This window comes from Pelophylax lessonae (assembly GCF_965119305.1).
Source record: "Pelophylax lessonae genome assembly, chromosome: 5".
NCBI lineage: Eukaryota > Metazoa > Chordata > Amphibia > Anura > Ranidae > Pelophylax > Pelophylax lessonae.
The window spans coordinates 327088589-327105702 of NC_138772.1; the positions used below are offsets into that span (position 1 = coordinate 327088589).

Consider the following 17114-nt stretch of genomic DNA (forward strand, 5'->3'; position numbering starts at 1 on the left):
ATCCATAGTCACACACAGTGTGCCTCAGCCCCTCTCCCCTGCTCTCTGCTCACAAGGTTTGATTGACAACAGCTAGAGCCAATGGCTCCCATTGCTCTTAGCAAAGCCTGTAAGAAGAGGGAAAGGAGAAAGAAGACCTGTAGCCAGGCACACCGTTGGATCGATGTAGGAGTCAATTAAGTGTTTTGGGGGGGGAGGGGCACAGCAAGTGACAAAACTGTTTTTACTTAACCACTTAAGCCCCGGAGGATTTGGCTGCTAAAAGACCAGGGGGTTTTTTGCGATTTTTTTACTGCGTGACTTTAACGGACAATTGCGCGGTCGTGCGACATTGTACCTAAACGAATTTGACGTCCTTTTTTTCCCACAAACAGAGCTTTCTTTTGGTGGTATTTGATCACCTGTGCAATTTTTTGATCATGCGCTATAAACAAAAAAAGAGCGTCAATTTTGCAAAAATAACAATATTTTTCACATTTTTTTATATGAAATTCCCCAAAAAAAATGTAAAAATCAAAATTTTTTAACATTTTCGGCCAATTTGTTTTATGCTACATATGTTTGGTAAAAAAAATCGCAAAAAGCATATTTTGATTGGTTTGCGAAAAAGTTATCGCGTTTACTAACAAAGGGAAAGATTTTTGTCATTTTTGGTGTTTTTATTTTTTAACGCGTAATGGCGGCGATCTGCGATTTTTTTTTTCGGTACTGCGACATTGCGGCAGACAGATCGGACCCTTGACTGACATTTTTGACACTTTTGGGGTTACCAGTGACATTACTGCAGTAATCAGTGCTATACATATGCACTGTTACTGTAAAAATGACACTGGCAGGGAAGGGGTTAACTTTATTGGAGAGGGATGGGTTAAGTGTGTCCTAGGGGCATGCTTCTAACTGTATAGGGACATGGCTATTGGTGTAAAAACAAAGATCAACGGTCCTACATAGTAGAACCGTCTGATCTTCATTTTTACACCAGGGAGAATGACGGGCGGCTTGTTTACATAAGCCGCTCCGCCTTTCTCCCTTCACCGGAGCGATCGTAGTGTGACAGGCGGACATCGAGTCCGCCGGTCACACGCACTGACTTGTCTGTGAATGAGCCGCAGCGGGCGCGCGCCCGCCCGCAATTGGCTCTCAAGTCAGTGACAGGCGAGTGACGTATCCATACGTCACTCTGCCTGGCCGGGGCTGACCGCCGCAGTATATAGTCGTGCGGCGGTCGGCAACCGGTTAAATGGAGGGAATGCATGAAGGTAAAATAAAAAAATAAAAAAATGTTTCAGCTTTAAAACCATTTTAAATGCAGCTGCTCAAGGCCCCAGATTTTCTCCCATCAAACTTGTGTTCCCAATTCTTCTTTCCTCAGCACAATGTAGCCAAAAGTAACAAAATCTTTGTTTGTCTATATTGATCTCTGTCAGGTTATTTGACCAATATTTCATTTACGTGTATCTTGTCTAATTGTACTACTGTCTTGGCCACAAGGCCTGAAATGCCTGAATTCCTATTCATATCTGCTTTCTGTTGTATTATTTTATAAAACTTCTCAATAAAGTTCTTGCTAATCAAAAGTAGCAAAAGATAGAAAAAAAAAAACACTTTAGCACGCTCTAGTGTAGAGTGCTAGGTACTGTAAATAGTTTTTTTTGTAGTGTAGGTAAATTTAGGCTTGGCTGGCAGCTGAGCCTGTGTTTGAATCTGGGTCAGGGTGAGTGACTCGGGGAGGCTGGGTGACTCATCAGGCAGCACCTCTTATACCTCCCCCTACTTATTGGAATTTTTGAAAAATTTCCAGAAGAATAAGAGGGACTTTAGGAGGAGCTGCCTGGAGTTTTTTGAGGACCCCAGCCAATACCCAGGAGGACTGGAAGGGGGCAGGGACCTCATATATACCCAGGGTCAGCCCAGCAATGGCAGTGGAGTTTGGGTGGAGGTTTGGATATGGAGTGCTGAGGAGGCTGTTGGAGGCCCTTGAGGGTAGCCTCCTAGTTGGGGGGGTGACACCTCGGGCTTGGTGCTCGGGTGCAGGAGGGATCCTTTCACAACACACGGAGGAGTCCTCTCCAGTAGCACAGAGGTGGAGAGGTGGAGGGACTCTGTAGCACTGGTATTTACACAGCAAGAAAGTGTGTGTTCACTTCACAAAGCACTTTAAAATTGGACTGATAACTTGTGGACATTTTTCACTAGAGAGAACATATCTTTTAACTTTCAAAATATTTTTATTAGTACAAAGAGCAAGGTTACAAACAAGAGCAAAACCAGAACAGGCGGTATGCAAGTTGGGATTGCAGAAGCAACTGGGTACAGGAATACAATGGGCTTCAAGGGGAGTGCAATCCAAATCAAAATAGACATATAAGAAGCATCAAGATGAAAAACCATCTTCAAAATGACAAAAGTCACAAAAGACTGTGAAGTGAAAAAAGAGGAAAGGAGAAGAAAGAGGAAGAGAAAGGCAAGGGAAGTGAAGGTGAAAAGATAACGAGTGGAAGTTGCCTTAGAGGTTCCCGGACGGGGAAGATAAGTGTCCTGGATAGAGGGGCGTGTTGGTATAGATCGCCCATGGTTCCCAGACCGCTTCGAAGGCGCTCTTCCTATCTAGGAGAGTGCTGGCCAATTTTTCTTGGGTCATAATCCAATAAATTTTACGCTTGGTGGCTAAGAAGGAAACCGATTCCCCTTTCCATGATTTAGCCAAGGTCATTTTAGCACCAAGCAAAAGGAAGAAAAGGAGTTTAGACATATGTTTGGGCGCATGATCTATTTTAAAATTGAGAAGAGCTATTTTAGGGTCCTGGGGTATAGTCAGGCCTGAGAGTTTCCGCATTAGATGAAAGATTTTGTTCCAAAACTATCTGATACGAGGACAGGACCACCAGGTATGGAACATGGAGCGTATCATTCCACAATTGCGGAAGCAAAGAGGTGAAGTGTTTGGAAACATCTTAGCCAGCCTGCTCGGAACTCTATATCATCTGGTGAAGATTTTGACATTGGCCTCGATCAAAGAGACATTTAGGACTCCTTTAAAGGAGGGTCGGAAGCACTGTGACCATACTTCGGACGAAAAGGAGTCACCCAGGTCAGATTCCCAGGCCAGCGCATAGGAAAGCTTATCGCCAACAGTCGCCAATGAGGCATAGATGCTAGATATGCCACCTCTCTGATCCAATATGTTAGAGCACCAGTGTTCATAAGGAGTAAGTTTAGGGGGTTCGCTCTTATTAAGCCACCTGGAGCGTAGGAAGTGGGCTATTTGAGTGTATCGGAACGATTCAGAGGGGGGCATTTTCAGTATTTTGGAGCAATGACCCTTACTAAGAGGGCCTAATCTATTAAAAAAAATGACCTATTCGAAATAGGCCCTTGTTGAGCCACCATTTGAAGGCCTCTATGTTCATTCCCGGAGGGAAGTCCGGGTTATGAAATATGTGAGTCAGAGGTCTCAAGTTCGAAACCAGGGCAGAGTTTTTGTGTAAAGTGTCACATAGGGCGATGGAGTGGGAGAGAACATATCTTTTACAGTAATACTTTATTGTCAAATGTGTTCACTGAGCACTTGGTTGTCACCCGTTTTTTATTGTTTTTTGCTTTGTTTTATATTTGTATGTTTATTATAAACATGAATCATATTGTATTTGGGACAGAGCATTTAATTCTTTAAATTTGGAAATTACAGTGAGGCAGGAAGATTCCAATTTCTATAATTCATTCACTTTTTGTAAGTTTCAAAAAAGCCAACTTTAAAAAGTTGTTCTACTTGCTATATGATACCAATTGGGACAAAAAATCCTAAAAAAGAATACAAGGAAGAAGTGGGAGTAAATATCAAACTCCCTTGACCAATTAATGGTGTAAGCTGGGAGCATTGACAAATTAAAAAACTTCTTCTAAATGTCTTCTCCAATAAGCAAAACATACAAGAATATGTATACCCTTCGTGACTTGTGGTTGTTAGCTCTCATGGTTGATGCCTTTACTCCAGGCCAGAAGTATAGTTTAGGGCTTTTCATAGCCACTCTTATTTAAAATAAAGCAAAAAAGTTCACAAATACATATTTTCCCAGGTAGGGCGTTCTACCCATCAATATGACAAAACAAGCCTCCTGTACCTCTTCCAGCTCTGTGTCTTTTATTTACAGCTCCCAGCTGTTCCATCTCTCATAGACTCTCTCTCTGACTCTGGCTTGGGGCACCTCTGACCCCAGGGTGAGACCCTGTCTCTCAGGTTATTTGCCTGTCCCATCCTGGATAGCACAGTGCAGACATGCATCTCTTATCTCACTTACAATTACTGACCCCTTAGGGAGGGTGAGGTACTGACCTCTCATCCTGATACTGCTAAAAGACCAGCACCTACCTGTGCCATTAGTGGGCCTGTTTTCTCCAAAACCTGGCCCAGACTGCCTTATCACATAGTGGCATGGCCTTACCCTGCAAACCTTGTAAAGCAAACTGATATGTAGGCAGGTGCAGTTGGTCCTTCATCCAGTAGGTGGTGTTGTGCCACTATACAGATAAAGCAGAGTCTCAGAGGAAACATGTTCCTTTGCAGACTCTATCTGATTGGGCATTGCAACTTCTGGTGACCATTGGTGGCCATCTTGGGCGAGGCAATCCATTTTAAATAAGGACCCCCAGGTCATTTTGGTGCACCTGGAGTGAGTGCATAGGTATTTTTCTTGTTAGAGAGAGTAATAGTGCAGGGAGAGGTTCCTGTACTAGGAGAGTACAGGGACATCACTGGTGATCAGTCAACATTCCGTTTTCCGGAGCAGCTTCTGGGAGACTCCCTTAACAAGACAGAGGTGCTGCTACTTTATCATACAGTCTGTCATCACTCTTGCAGAAGCCATCCTTGGGTAAAGCAGGCCTTGACTGAACCAATGCCTTACTGCCATAGTGGGTAAAATGCTGATACCATACTGTGTCACTGCCAAGTAATCTGTTGCTGAACCACTGTGCCATTTTGGATAAAAAAAAATGTATATGACATTTAGACATCTCAGTCTGACTTCTATGTATAAAAATAAAATGTTGCATGTACATTGTACTGTATATGGTGTACACCATTTTTGATACATCTCTCACTCTCTCCCACTCTGGTGGATGACTGGTGGGGGGATATCTCTGAAGTATAAAGGTTGTGTGGTAAGGTTTTTTAACTGGAATGGAGAGCAAGTTACTACTTGCATTGCGGAATATGTTCAAGGTGTACAATGTTGTACTGATGTACCTTTTACAGAACAGTCAGGCTGCAAGAGTTCTAAGGTGTATTGACAATGACAGATATACAGGAAACAGTTTACTATACATCTGTTCAAGTGGCAATACATTTTTAAGAGTTGAAGAGGATAAAAAAAACATGGAGGTGTGACTTTCTTTGATTACTCCTGACTCATGCATTTTGCATTGCTTAGGCTCTATTCACAGAGGCATTTATCCACACTGTGAATCCCAGCAACGAGAATCTGATTTCTGTAAATGGGATTGACTGTGTACAAATAGTAGTGGCCGCCAAGCCCATACAGTGCAATGACAAGCTGTGGTGGCCACATCTATTTATGACTGCTCACACAGCCATCGATTACCTGCGGTGATCATGGCAGGACACACACAAAGTGCATCGATTCTTTCCACTGGGATTCACAGTGCGGCTAAACACCCATGCTATTGGAGTCTAACTCCTAACACCTGAACTATGCCATAAAAACTACTGACCTGAGAACTCTACATTGTATACTACTGACTTCTGCAAACACAAAAAAAGGCACAAATTGTCCAGGACCATGAAAATAACCCAAGCACTATCAAGGATATATGTATATATGGGATGGACAAGGGTAGGGAAAGGGGATATGGCAGCAACAATAAAAGAGTCCAATACAGTATATCAAAAGTCAATACAACCAGGGGCGGCCATCCAAGGGGACCAGAAACGGATTTCCAAAAATGCTGTAAAGAAAAAAAGGGGAGAACAGGAGGCGCCTTTAATTTAATAGGTAAGTGATTTATTAGAAACAATGGTAAAACAACTCACAAAATTATAGGAGTTCAATGCCTGTGAACTGGCGTCCTGTGTCAGTCATCCATATTCGTCCTGCATTGGCAGGCGCTGTCAGGAGGGGTCTGTGCAACGTGATGGAGAACGCCAACTGATCGGTGAACCAGGAAGCCCGGCTGAGTCTGGCTGGTGGAGAAGCCGAAAGCGAGGCCTGAGGCGCAGAGAGCCGTGCTGGGAGAGAGGATGACGTCACAATTGCATGACGCGTTTCTGAGCTTGCAGGCTGCGATGACACATGCAGCGATGCTCCTTCTTCAAAGGGAAGGACAAGTATCTTACTTCAGAAAAATTGGGGCAAAAACAAAAGTGTTGCGTTTATAATTTTGTTCAGTGTACTACTGACCTCTGAACCCTGCACAACATACTAAGAACTATTGCATTCTGTGTTAAATATTACTGATTTCTGAACTCTGTGTTGCATACTAGTGACCTCTCAGCTTTGGGTTACTTACTTCAGACCTTTGAATTTTGTGTTTCAGGCTACTGACCTCTACATTCTGGGGTACTTTCTCCAAAAATCTGAACCTCTGTATCCTGGGTTACGTACTACTGACCTCTGAACTATTTGTTACTTACTCCTGACCTCAGAACTCTGCATTACATACTACTGACCTCCTCATTCTGTGCTACTTGCTCCTGAAATCTGAACTGTGTTACATATGATACTACTGACCTCTGCACCCTGTGGTACTTACTCCAGATCTCTGAACAGTGTGTCACATACTAACATCCTCTGCATTCTGAAATACACTCTACTGATCTCTGAACTGTGCATAACATACTCATTACCTCTGAACTATGCCTTACATACACTGACCTGTAAACTCTCTACTACATGCTACTGACCCCTGATTTAAGAGGTACTTACTCCTAACCTTAAAACCCTGCATTACATACTGCTGATCTCTGAACTATGAATTACATACTACTGACTTATGTATTCTTCATTAGATACTTCTAACACCTGAACACTGTGTTACAAACTAATGCAGGCATTCTTAACTAGGGTTCCAACAGAGGTTGCTACTAGTTGCTTGAGCAGTGGCCGATTCACTATACATAGAATGGTGCCTGCATAGTTTCAGTCTGAATGACCCTAAATATAAGGGGCATTTTTGATCTCACTGAATATCCCCCATTGAGCCAATAAATTATGCATTTTCTCCACTGACACCCAAAAAATGACATATTCTTTCCACTGATTCCCAATAAATGGTGCCTTTCCCCAATAAATAGTGCATCCTGGGTTCCTCCAGGGTGATAAGGTTGTGAAAGATTTTACTAATGACCTCCACACTCCATTGCATATTACTGACCTCAACATTCTGTGTTACTTGCGCCTGACCTCTACTCTCTGTATTACACACTCTGGACCCAGAGCAGTGTAAGTAGGGTAATGCCTAGTACACACGCAACGATTATCGGCCGACCGATCAGCCGACTTTTGTCCAGTGTTGTTGTGTTGGTTGAAATGTGCCTAGACTGCACACAAATTTTCTCGGCCAACAAAAATCTACTTCAGAAGTGATGTCATGTGATGGTTTACTTTCCGTGTGTTTTTTCATCTCTAAGCATGCCCAGTCTTGCTCATCAGATTTTTGTCTGCCGAAATCTGTACTGACTGACGGAAAATCGGCCGTTGTGGTGACGGCCAACAAAAATTTTATAGCCTGCACACCAGATTTTTTTCGCCCGAAAAGTCGGTTGTCGGAAGTATCATACTAACAAGCCGAAAAGCGGCCGATCGGACGTTGGCCGAAAATTCATGGCCAACTATCGACGCGTGTGTACGGGGCATTACTCTGAAAATCTGGTAACCTAGAACCTAGAACCCAGAAGGTATAGAATGACAATGCAGAAGTTAAAGGACTGTGTTTTCAGTAGAAACCTGTAGTTATCATGTGCTCCCTCCACCCTGCTTTCTAGTCTCCAATATTCTGATGAAACTACCACCCCCTGAGAGGAATGCACCAGGGGCAATATTTGGGAAGAAAGTGTGAGACATGCTATACAGATTTTGCATGATATATGTAATACAGACAATTGAAGTGATCACTTTGCTTTCTATGCCTTCAATAGTGAATTCTACAGAAATATAAACTATACTTTAGACATGTTCCATTCTTAGCAAACCTTCAGTCTGAAAGGTGACAACAGACATAAATAAGGAGATGTAAACATTTTTATACCTTGTCTCGAGGGGAACGTTTTCTAGCCTAAGTTTAATGTTACTGAAAGCTTAAAAAGTTTATTCGCAATGACAACTGAGAATGAGACTGTTGCAGTAGGTCTGACCTCTGATTTTTTTTATCCAGTTTCCTTCCATTTTTCCTTTACTCAAATAGCTGTGTTATTTAGTTATGTTTTTTTTTTTGTGTTGTTTTTGTTTTTTGTTCTCTTGCTTTTGAGTGCAGCTGAAACCCGCACCCGCTGCGTCACTAGCAACCACTGATGTCACCAGGAATTCCCGCCACTTAAGCAAAGACACGGGTATAGCAGGGACACTGGCCATATTTGGGCAATACCAGTGATTATATATGGCCATGGCCACATTTGGTCAATGATGTTACCACCACCCCTTCACTTTCCCCTATATAGCTGATGGCAGCTCAGGTAGCAGTCATTCGGCTTTGAGTACCATAGGGATCAGTTTGGTGCCCCCTTTTTTTTTTGGCAAATCAGTGGGCGGTAGGCACCATGATTGACAATGGATTTACAAGAGTCTTTGTTGGGGGATATTTATTTTTTTTAATACAAGACTTGTCAAATGTTTGGGTGTCTTTATTTCTAGGTTTGCAACTTTCTTTTTGTAAATGAGAAGGAGTATGCAGGGCTGCTGTTAGAAATCAGGGGGCCCCGTACAGCCTGCCTGCCCCCCCCCCCCCCGAATAATTTAGGACAATATTTTCACTAAAAATACAATAAATTATTTTTAGCGGACACAAACATAACAGAGAACCTGTGTGAATTAGCCCTTTTTTAAAAATGTTTTAAAGTTAGAAATGTTTACAATAATTTTATTTCACATTTTTTTATTACAATGTTTAATTGTTATTTTATTTTATTTTTTACAATTTGTTATTTTGGACAGGGAAACCTGCAACGCTGGGGGAGGAATGGGGGGGGGGCGGCACAGTGGAATGGGGGGAGCACAGGGGGGGAATCAGGAGCAGGCAGAACAGGGAGGGGGATCGGTGTCAGAGAAACAATTACAGGAATGATGTCCTGTGTCTGTGTCTCTCCCTGCAGCAGCTGAAAGCTGGCAGGAGGGGGGAGAACCTGTCTTTCAGCTGCTTCACAGGGCTTCCTTCTGTAATTGCCCCTTTGCCCGACCGCACCGATTCCCAATGCTGTTTTGGCTCCCCTTGTGTGCCCAGGCCCCTTACAGGAGGACTGGTGGTCCCCCCCTATCAGTGGCCCTGGGGGTATTATGCACCCCAAACTCATGTGGGGGGGCAGCGGTATCTGGGGCCCCCTTATTGTTAAAATAGCCTTCAGATTGCGATAAGCCTCCCACCCATCAGAAAAGGTATGTATAGCGATTTCTTCTTTAAAGGGCTAGATAGGTTAGTCTTAGATTGTTTGCCAGTAGATTTTGAGATTTTAGTATTAGAGTGAACTTCCACTTTAAGGTTTGCAATTGATTATGCTTTTATGCGGAATCTCTGAGCAGGTCTTTCCACTAGAAAGTCAGTAATACAGCCAATTATAAAAAAAAAAAAGAAAAAAAAGAAAAACATTCCTTCATACCTACCCTTTACCTTTATTTTATTCATTTTAATTTGTCTCATTTTTTTCTGCTGTCTTCTGTAAAAAAAAAAAAAAAAAAAAAAAGCTGTGGCTCATAGGATCTTGGTTTTAAGCTCACTAGATGTGCGTGTAATACTATAGCTTAATAAAGATTTTGGACAAGACATAGAGGCCTAATGTGAAACATTTAACTTTGTTACATATCCCATTTATGATATTGCTGTATGGTTGACTCCTAAAAGAGACCTTTGTTGAAAGTTGTACAGTGATTGCAACTTCCTCCACAGTACCTACAAAATATTCAAAGAATGTTCTGCTTAATTATATTGAACCTCACATATTAAAGTGTCACACAGCCACCAATCAGATTCAGATCTTGCAAATTACCACTGTCCTTATCCAGAAGAATTTGAATTAATTAACTAAATCCATTAATTGGTGGTTGATACAAGAAAAGAAAATTTTTATATCATCTATTTTGTTACTTGAAGCTCATCGTGTTAAATGGTCATTTTTTTTTCATCTTTAAACAGATCCCTTGCAAGACGCAGGGCTCAGCCTTAATCCTTGTACTAAAAATCTGCATGAGCACGTGAACATAACCATTGGAGTGATTTTAAGTAAGTAAATCAGGTTATATATTTAATACACCTTATAAAAATTAAAAAACATATAAACCCAAAACTTGCTTAGTTTTTCATAGAGTAGGTAAAGGTTTAAACCTCAGGCAATTCTTTCCTCTTTTTTTGTGTCTTTATCCCAACGGGTAGTTTTTAAACTTTTCCCACCCTTTAATTCCTGTACTAAAAACACAGTGGGGAATAGAAGAAAATCTCACCAAAGTGAAAGAAAATCCCCTCTTAGACATTTGTCATTGGAATAGGTGATTTGAAGATTTTTCCTCACCTCTGGTCTGGTGACAAATGTAAAAATTTGGATTTTCGGTTTCTGTTAAAGTGACAGCGGCCACTTGGACAAATTGAGAGGATAGATCTCTCCAGTGAGGACACAGACAGCAATGTAAACGGAACTGCCACTTTAGGTTTACATGTACTGTAAATACATATATACTGTATGTATTTAATTAAACATACATAACATTAGTATAACAGGTATATTTTACATTCTTAGGAATTATACATTTGTGAGTTAAAAGAAAGTCATAACTGTACAAACTTGATAGCAGTTTACCTGTTTCGGATTTTTTTGTTGTTTAGAAGTTAACCTTTATATAGTGTTCAGCCTCCAATAGTGAAATGCCCTGCCCTTGTTAAGGCAGTTTAATTTGGCAATGATCACTTCTCCATCAGAAATTAGGGATAAGTTGGGCAAACACCACAGATTTTGTTACAAATTAGCAAAAATGTACTAAACAACTGTAAGGGCTCTCAAGAGGAAGAGGGAGGACCCCTGAATGCTGCACTTCTAGGTGTCCTGTGAGGTGAATGGAGTAGCAACCTCAGCTTGGACTCCGACCAGGCCATGCTCCCACGCGTTTTGCTCTGCCCCAGAGCTTAGTAATGGGGATCCCCATGACTAAGCCCCAGGGGGCGGAGTGAAACACATTGGGGGTGTGGCCTGGTCAGAGTCTTGGCTGAGGTTGCCACTGCATTCACCCCACAGTACATCTAGATGTGTGGAATTCAGGGGTCCTCCCTCTTCATCTTGAGTCTATCGTAGGAGCCAGGATGGGCTCCACCCCTGCCTACACTCTTGGCAGCCGTTGCGAATGAACTAGTTGTTTACCCCCCATCTATTGAGCCTGAGTGGGATGCTACCAAACAACTGGTCACTGTAAGGGTTCCCAAGCTGCCATGTAGTGCCTTCTTATACTGAATACAATAGTTGGTTAGAGCAGGAGAAGGGGGGGGGTCTATAGATATTCAAACATTTCTCCATTCTGCTAGATTTGTGAGACCAAGAACATGAGTTTTAGAATTCAGATGTACATGTTTTTAGATGGCAAGACACACTTGCATTGAACAGTTAATTTGTTGCCAAGTAGCTGGTAAATGAGATCTAGCTTCCAGATGTTGACAGTATTTGGCAATTAGGTTGTAAAACTAGCCATAAACTTTTAGATTTCTCTCATGCAGCCCCCTGAATTCTACTTTTGTATAACTAAAGCTAGATACACAGTATACAATCTTCTTTAGATTTTTCCTTTTTTTTTTGAGTTACCAAAACCATATAATATGAGGTCAACCCTAAACCCTTTCAATTTGTATGCAATCAAGCAGACCCTTGCACTATATAGTTGAAGGTAGATCTAAAGGAAATCGAACAACAAAAGTTGTATAATGTGTATCCTGCTTAAAGCTGGATACACACTATACAATTTTCTTTAGATTTTTTCTTTCAGATTTACCAAAACCATATAATATGAGGTCAGACCTAAACACAATTTAATTTGTATGCAATCAGGTAGGCCCTTGCACTACATAGTTGAAGGTAAATCTAAAGGAAATCTAACAACAAAAGTTGTATAGTGTGTATCCAGCTTTAAAACGATACGAAAATCGGAAGTAAAATTTCGACTAACGATCTGCCGATTTTCAGATTGTTAGTATAGTGCTTTCAACAGCCGATCGCGAATTTTCGGACGATAAAAACTGGATGTGCAGGCTATAAAATTTTATCGTACGTCAACACAATGTCCGATTTTCGTTTAATCAGTATTCGTCCGAAAAAAATTGTAAGAGCAAGACTAGGCATGCTCAGAAACGAAAGAACACATACAAATCAATTCAACGCATGACATCACTTCTGAAGTTGAATTCTGACGTACAGGAATTTTCGTATGAAAGTAACCTCTTCACATTCCGTACAAGACTAGCATGCAACAAAAAAACAGACGAAAGATTGTTCGATAATCTGATCTGATAGTTAGTCTTTGGACCTAAATTTTGTCCTGTTCTGTGAACTTTTGTTCCTGGATTGTTATACTAACTGCAAAATGAGTAATAGCTGTTTGCTGTGTGGGTGCCTTTATATAATTGCCAATTCCCAATGTGGAAAATAGGGTTCCTGTGTTAGCTGGCATGTTCATAAAACCTTTATAATACCCATGCCCAAGCACTAGAGATGATGATGATGGTGGCCATGAGTGGCTTGTGACAAAATGGCAGCAAAGTAGCTACAATGGAGGGGGGCAAAGTGGGACTTTAACGGTGCAAAATGATGGAGAAAAATCTGAATTCTCAAAAATTGTACATTTTATTACACATAGGAGGTGAGGACAAGACAGTACATCAATATAAAATGATAAAATCAAGAAAATGCACTCGAAAATATCAACTCTACATGTTTCGCCATCTTCATAATAGCTTCTTCAGGAGTTTTCATAGACATTTCTCGAGAGTGAACATTTCTAGGTAACAAAAGGAAAGAACATAAAAGACATAGCATGTGTATATACATAGGGCTTATCTCAATGGTCCTAAAGTTGAGTGCCCAATTGATTTACATATTAGAAAGACAATGATACCAATAAAAGTACCTTAAGATGACCTGAACCCTTTCTTATGCCGAAGGTGGAGGCAATAAAGGTGACGCCACCCAAGCGAGCACAGAGGGGGAGGGGAACCGAGACATCCAACCTCTTAAAGTTGACCCATAGAGAGGGTGACAGCCAAGCTAGGAATGATGGGTAGAAATAATGAGACCAGAGCATGGAAATACACTTCAACCCAAGATTTCTATATCTCCAGTTGTATAGGACTAAATATCAGGTTGAAAAATTGCTAAAATATTCACCTGATTATAATGAATGTGCAGTTGATTCACTAGGTACCCCAATGTAAAAAAGCAGGGAGGGAAAACAAAGTTTCCTTAGTATCCCCAAATGGGAGGTATCCCTTAAAGAGAAAAATGGAGTTTATTAATGACAATGACAAACGCAATGCGGGTCTGTCAAGTTTTGAGGGTATGCATACTTACCCAAAATTGGCAAAAATGGGGCACATGGATTATCATGCAGTATTCAAAAGTTCAACGCCATTGTAATTGAACAAATTTTCCAATAGTACGCTCAAAATGAAAGAGACTGCACGGGAGGAGAAAGAAGAGAGAGGCATGGAAGGACATAGTCAGCATCTAATATACAAAAAGATGTAAGGAGAGAAGCAGGGTTTAGAAGATTTCATTTACCGCAAATGGTCTCGAAGCTCATATGTCGTTCCCCGGTGGTCTAGTGTAATACTGACCGTATTGCGCCGGCATTTATACACCCTCTCCACTCCCTCGGCGTCTGACGTCACCGAGGGAGTGAGAGCGAGGTACGCCCAGTGGTCCAATGGAGACCGAAGAGGAAGTGCGTCATCAAGACGCGACCGCATCGCATTGTTCCGCCGGAACCGGAAGGTCGGGGATGGCAACATCCGGTCCGGACATAATGTATGCAGAGGAGGTAGCAGATCGCCAGAGACAATCTGAAATGGATCCAAATGAAACTGACAGCATTATTAAAGGCCGGATTTCAAAAGATATATCCACAATGCCTGTATAATGGGGAAAATCTAAAGACACAAAAGGTCATAAAGAAGAAGATTAACCCAATTAGTAAATCAGTCAGTATTGTGATAGAAATGAAAATTAGAAAGAAGAGGTTTTTATGAAACTCCATTGAAGGACACCTGGGAGTTTGAAAGCGGTGCTGCTACTGACCAGGTTGGACCAATTTTCCTGGAAAAGAAGTGTAGGGCACCGCGGGTGCCCATATGGGCAACAAGGACAGAGGCTGGAAATAGGCTCGGATCCAATGGGTCCCCCAATGTGCTCACCTTAGGGTCTGCCACCCACAGTCGCATCCACATGACGGCAGGGGTCAGGAAAAAATATCCAATGGGCAAATCACAAAATGTTCTTGTTCTTTGAAAGGTAGATAAACTACATCTGAAAAAATAAACATATAATTGTTGTAAGGCAATTTTACCGAAATATATGTCATGTGCCAATATAGGCACCTAGAAAAAGGGGACTTTGTAACAAGGGTTCAAAATCCAAAATGCTGGCCAGCATCAGAAATCCTGTACTGAATCAGCAATAAATACAATTGACATTACCTAGCCAAGAAAGGGTTTGAAACTAATGGATTCATTTATACCAGGATACTGAATAGCTGATAAATTAAATATCCACTTGGTTTGACGTTGCAATAAATTTCTATCTACACTTCCACCTCTTTCATTGAGTGGGATGTGTTCCAAAGCAAAGAAGGTCATCATCCTATCATCAAAGCCATGGTATAAACCCATATGTCGGCTAATGGGACTTTCGAACTTTTTGTTCTTGACAAGTTTGACATGGTCACGAATTTGATTAAAAAAAGGCCTTTTTGTTTTGCCTATGTAGAAGGCTTTACAACTGCAATACATTATATAGACAATTCCTACTGTTTGACAGTTTGCATAGAAATTCGGTCTATACAATTTTCCATTGGGAAGAATAATTTCACTTAAATTAGGCAGATATCTGCAGAAATTGCATTTTCTGCAGGAATATGTGCCTGTAAGTGTTTTTTTACATTTATTTGAAGGAGCATAGTGACTATGAACCAATTGGTCCCTTAAGGAGCGAGACCTTTTAAAAGTTATTTGGGGGCGGGCATAAGAGGTACCAAAATTTTTTAAGAATTGACCGTACCTGGTCATGTTGACCAGAATATCGTGTAATTAGACGTACCCCATCAGTATTGGTTTTATTCTTTGTCTTTTTGCCAAAAATCAAGTCAGTCCTGTTCCATTTTTTTGCTCTATGATAAGATTTTTTCAAACAGGCCCTACTATAGCCTCTACATAAAAGTCTCCTCTGTAAGTTTTTGGCTTCTCTCTCGAAATCTTCAGATTTCGTACAATTACGCCGTAATCCTAAATACTGGCTATATGGTATACTGGATACCAAAGGTTGAGGATGGGAACTGTCTGCCCTCAGTATAGTGTTACCTGCAGTGGTTTTACGGAAGAGCGTGAAACCCAAAATGCCATCTTCATCTACATAAATGATAATATCCAAAAAGTCCAAAGACCTTTGGCTATAAGTGTAGGTAAATTTGAGATTGAAGTCATTGACTTTCAACACCTCAAAAAATCTCAACAGCATGCTTAGAGAACCTGTCCAAATCATAAAAATGTCATCAATAAATCTTCTCCAAAGGAGTATACAAGATAAAAGAGACTCCAGGTTATCCCTGGAAAAAAGGTCACGCTCCCATCCCCCCAGGTGCAGGTTGGCATATGAGGGGGCACACTTGGTCCCCATAGCCACACCCTGCACCTGGAGGTAATGGGAGCCATTGAACAAGAAGACATTGTTGGACAAAATAAATCTAAGGAGTGAGATGACAAAGGCATTATATTCCACTGAAGAACCTCCTCTTTCTGATAAGAAGCCCTCCACAACTCGAACCCCACAATGATGTGGGATGGAGTTGTAGAGGGCCTCTACATCAATGCCCACTAGCCATGCCTCCTCAGGGACTTGGATGCCATCAATGGCTTTGATGAGATCACTGGTGTCCCTAATGTAGGAAGGCAAAGCCAGTACATGGGGACGCAGGTAATCATCCACTAATTGGCTTGCTCGTTCCGTTAGACAGCCATTGCCAGAGACTATTGGTCTCCCTGGGGGTTTTTTGAGGTTTTTGTGAACCTTAGGTAAGGCATACATAGTAGGGGTTTTAGGATCCTTGATATTCAAAAATTCCCAAGTTTTCTTGTCTATCAAGGCTCTAGAATAGGCTTCAAAGATAAGCTGACGATATTTGATGATTATTCTTGCTAGGAAACTTTCAGAAATTTTTCTATACCAATCTTTGTTATTCAAAATGTCCAAAACCATAGCTTCATACCCTAATGTGTCCATTACAACGACGTTTCCGCCCTTGTCTGAGGGTTTTATTGTAAGGGAGGAGTCGTTTTGAAGTGATTGAATAGCCCTAATCTGACTATCATTCAGGTTAGAGGAATTCACATCTTTCCACTTAGTCTTCTGAATTTCCCTAATCACTTGTTGGGTAAAGGCCCAAATGTTAGGGTTAGATTGCAATATAGGAAAAAGTTGGGATTTGGATTTATATGAGGATGGAGGAGGAAAAATGGGCTCTGCTTCACAATTTTCTAGAGTGGCCGTCTGATCAATTAATTCATCAGAAAAAGGCCAACCTGATGAGTCTCCTTCTTCCCAGAGTTCCATCAAGTCATTGAGTGCCTGCAAATGGCAGCAAAAATTATACTAAGAAAAAGAAAAAAAACAACATTGTGACTAGAGTAATTTGATGGCCCGTGAGTCTGCA

The 17114-nt window shown here is 41.3% G+C and overlaps 1 protein-coding gene across 1 annotated transcript in view; it reads left to right on the plus strand.

Annotated features, from left to right (window-relative positions):
* LY86 (lymphocyte antigen 86) overlaps positions 1-17114 on the plus strand; it is a 64384-nt gene that overhangs the window by 35097 nt on the left and 12173 nt on the right. The window contains exon 2 of the mRNA XM_082257485.1: positions 10357-10443. Coding sequence (XP_082113611.1) covers positions 10357-10443 — 87 coding nt within the window. The remainder of the gene's footprint in view (positions 1-10356; positions 10444-17114) is intronic.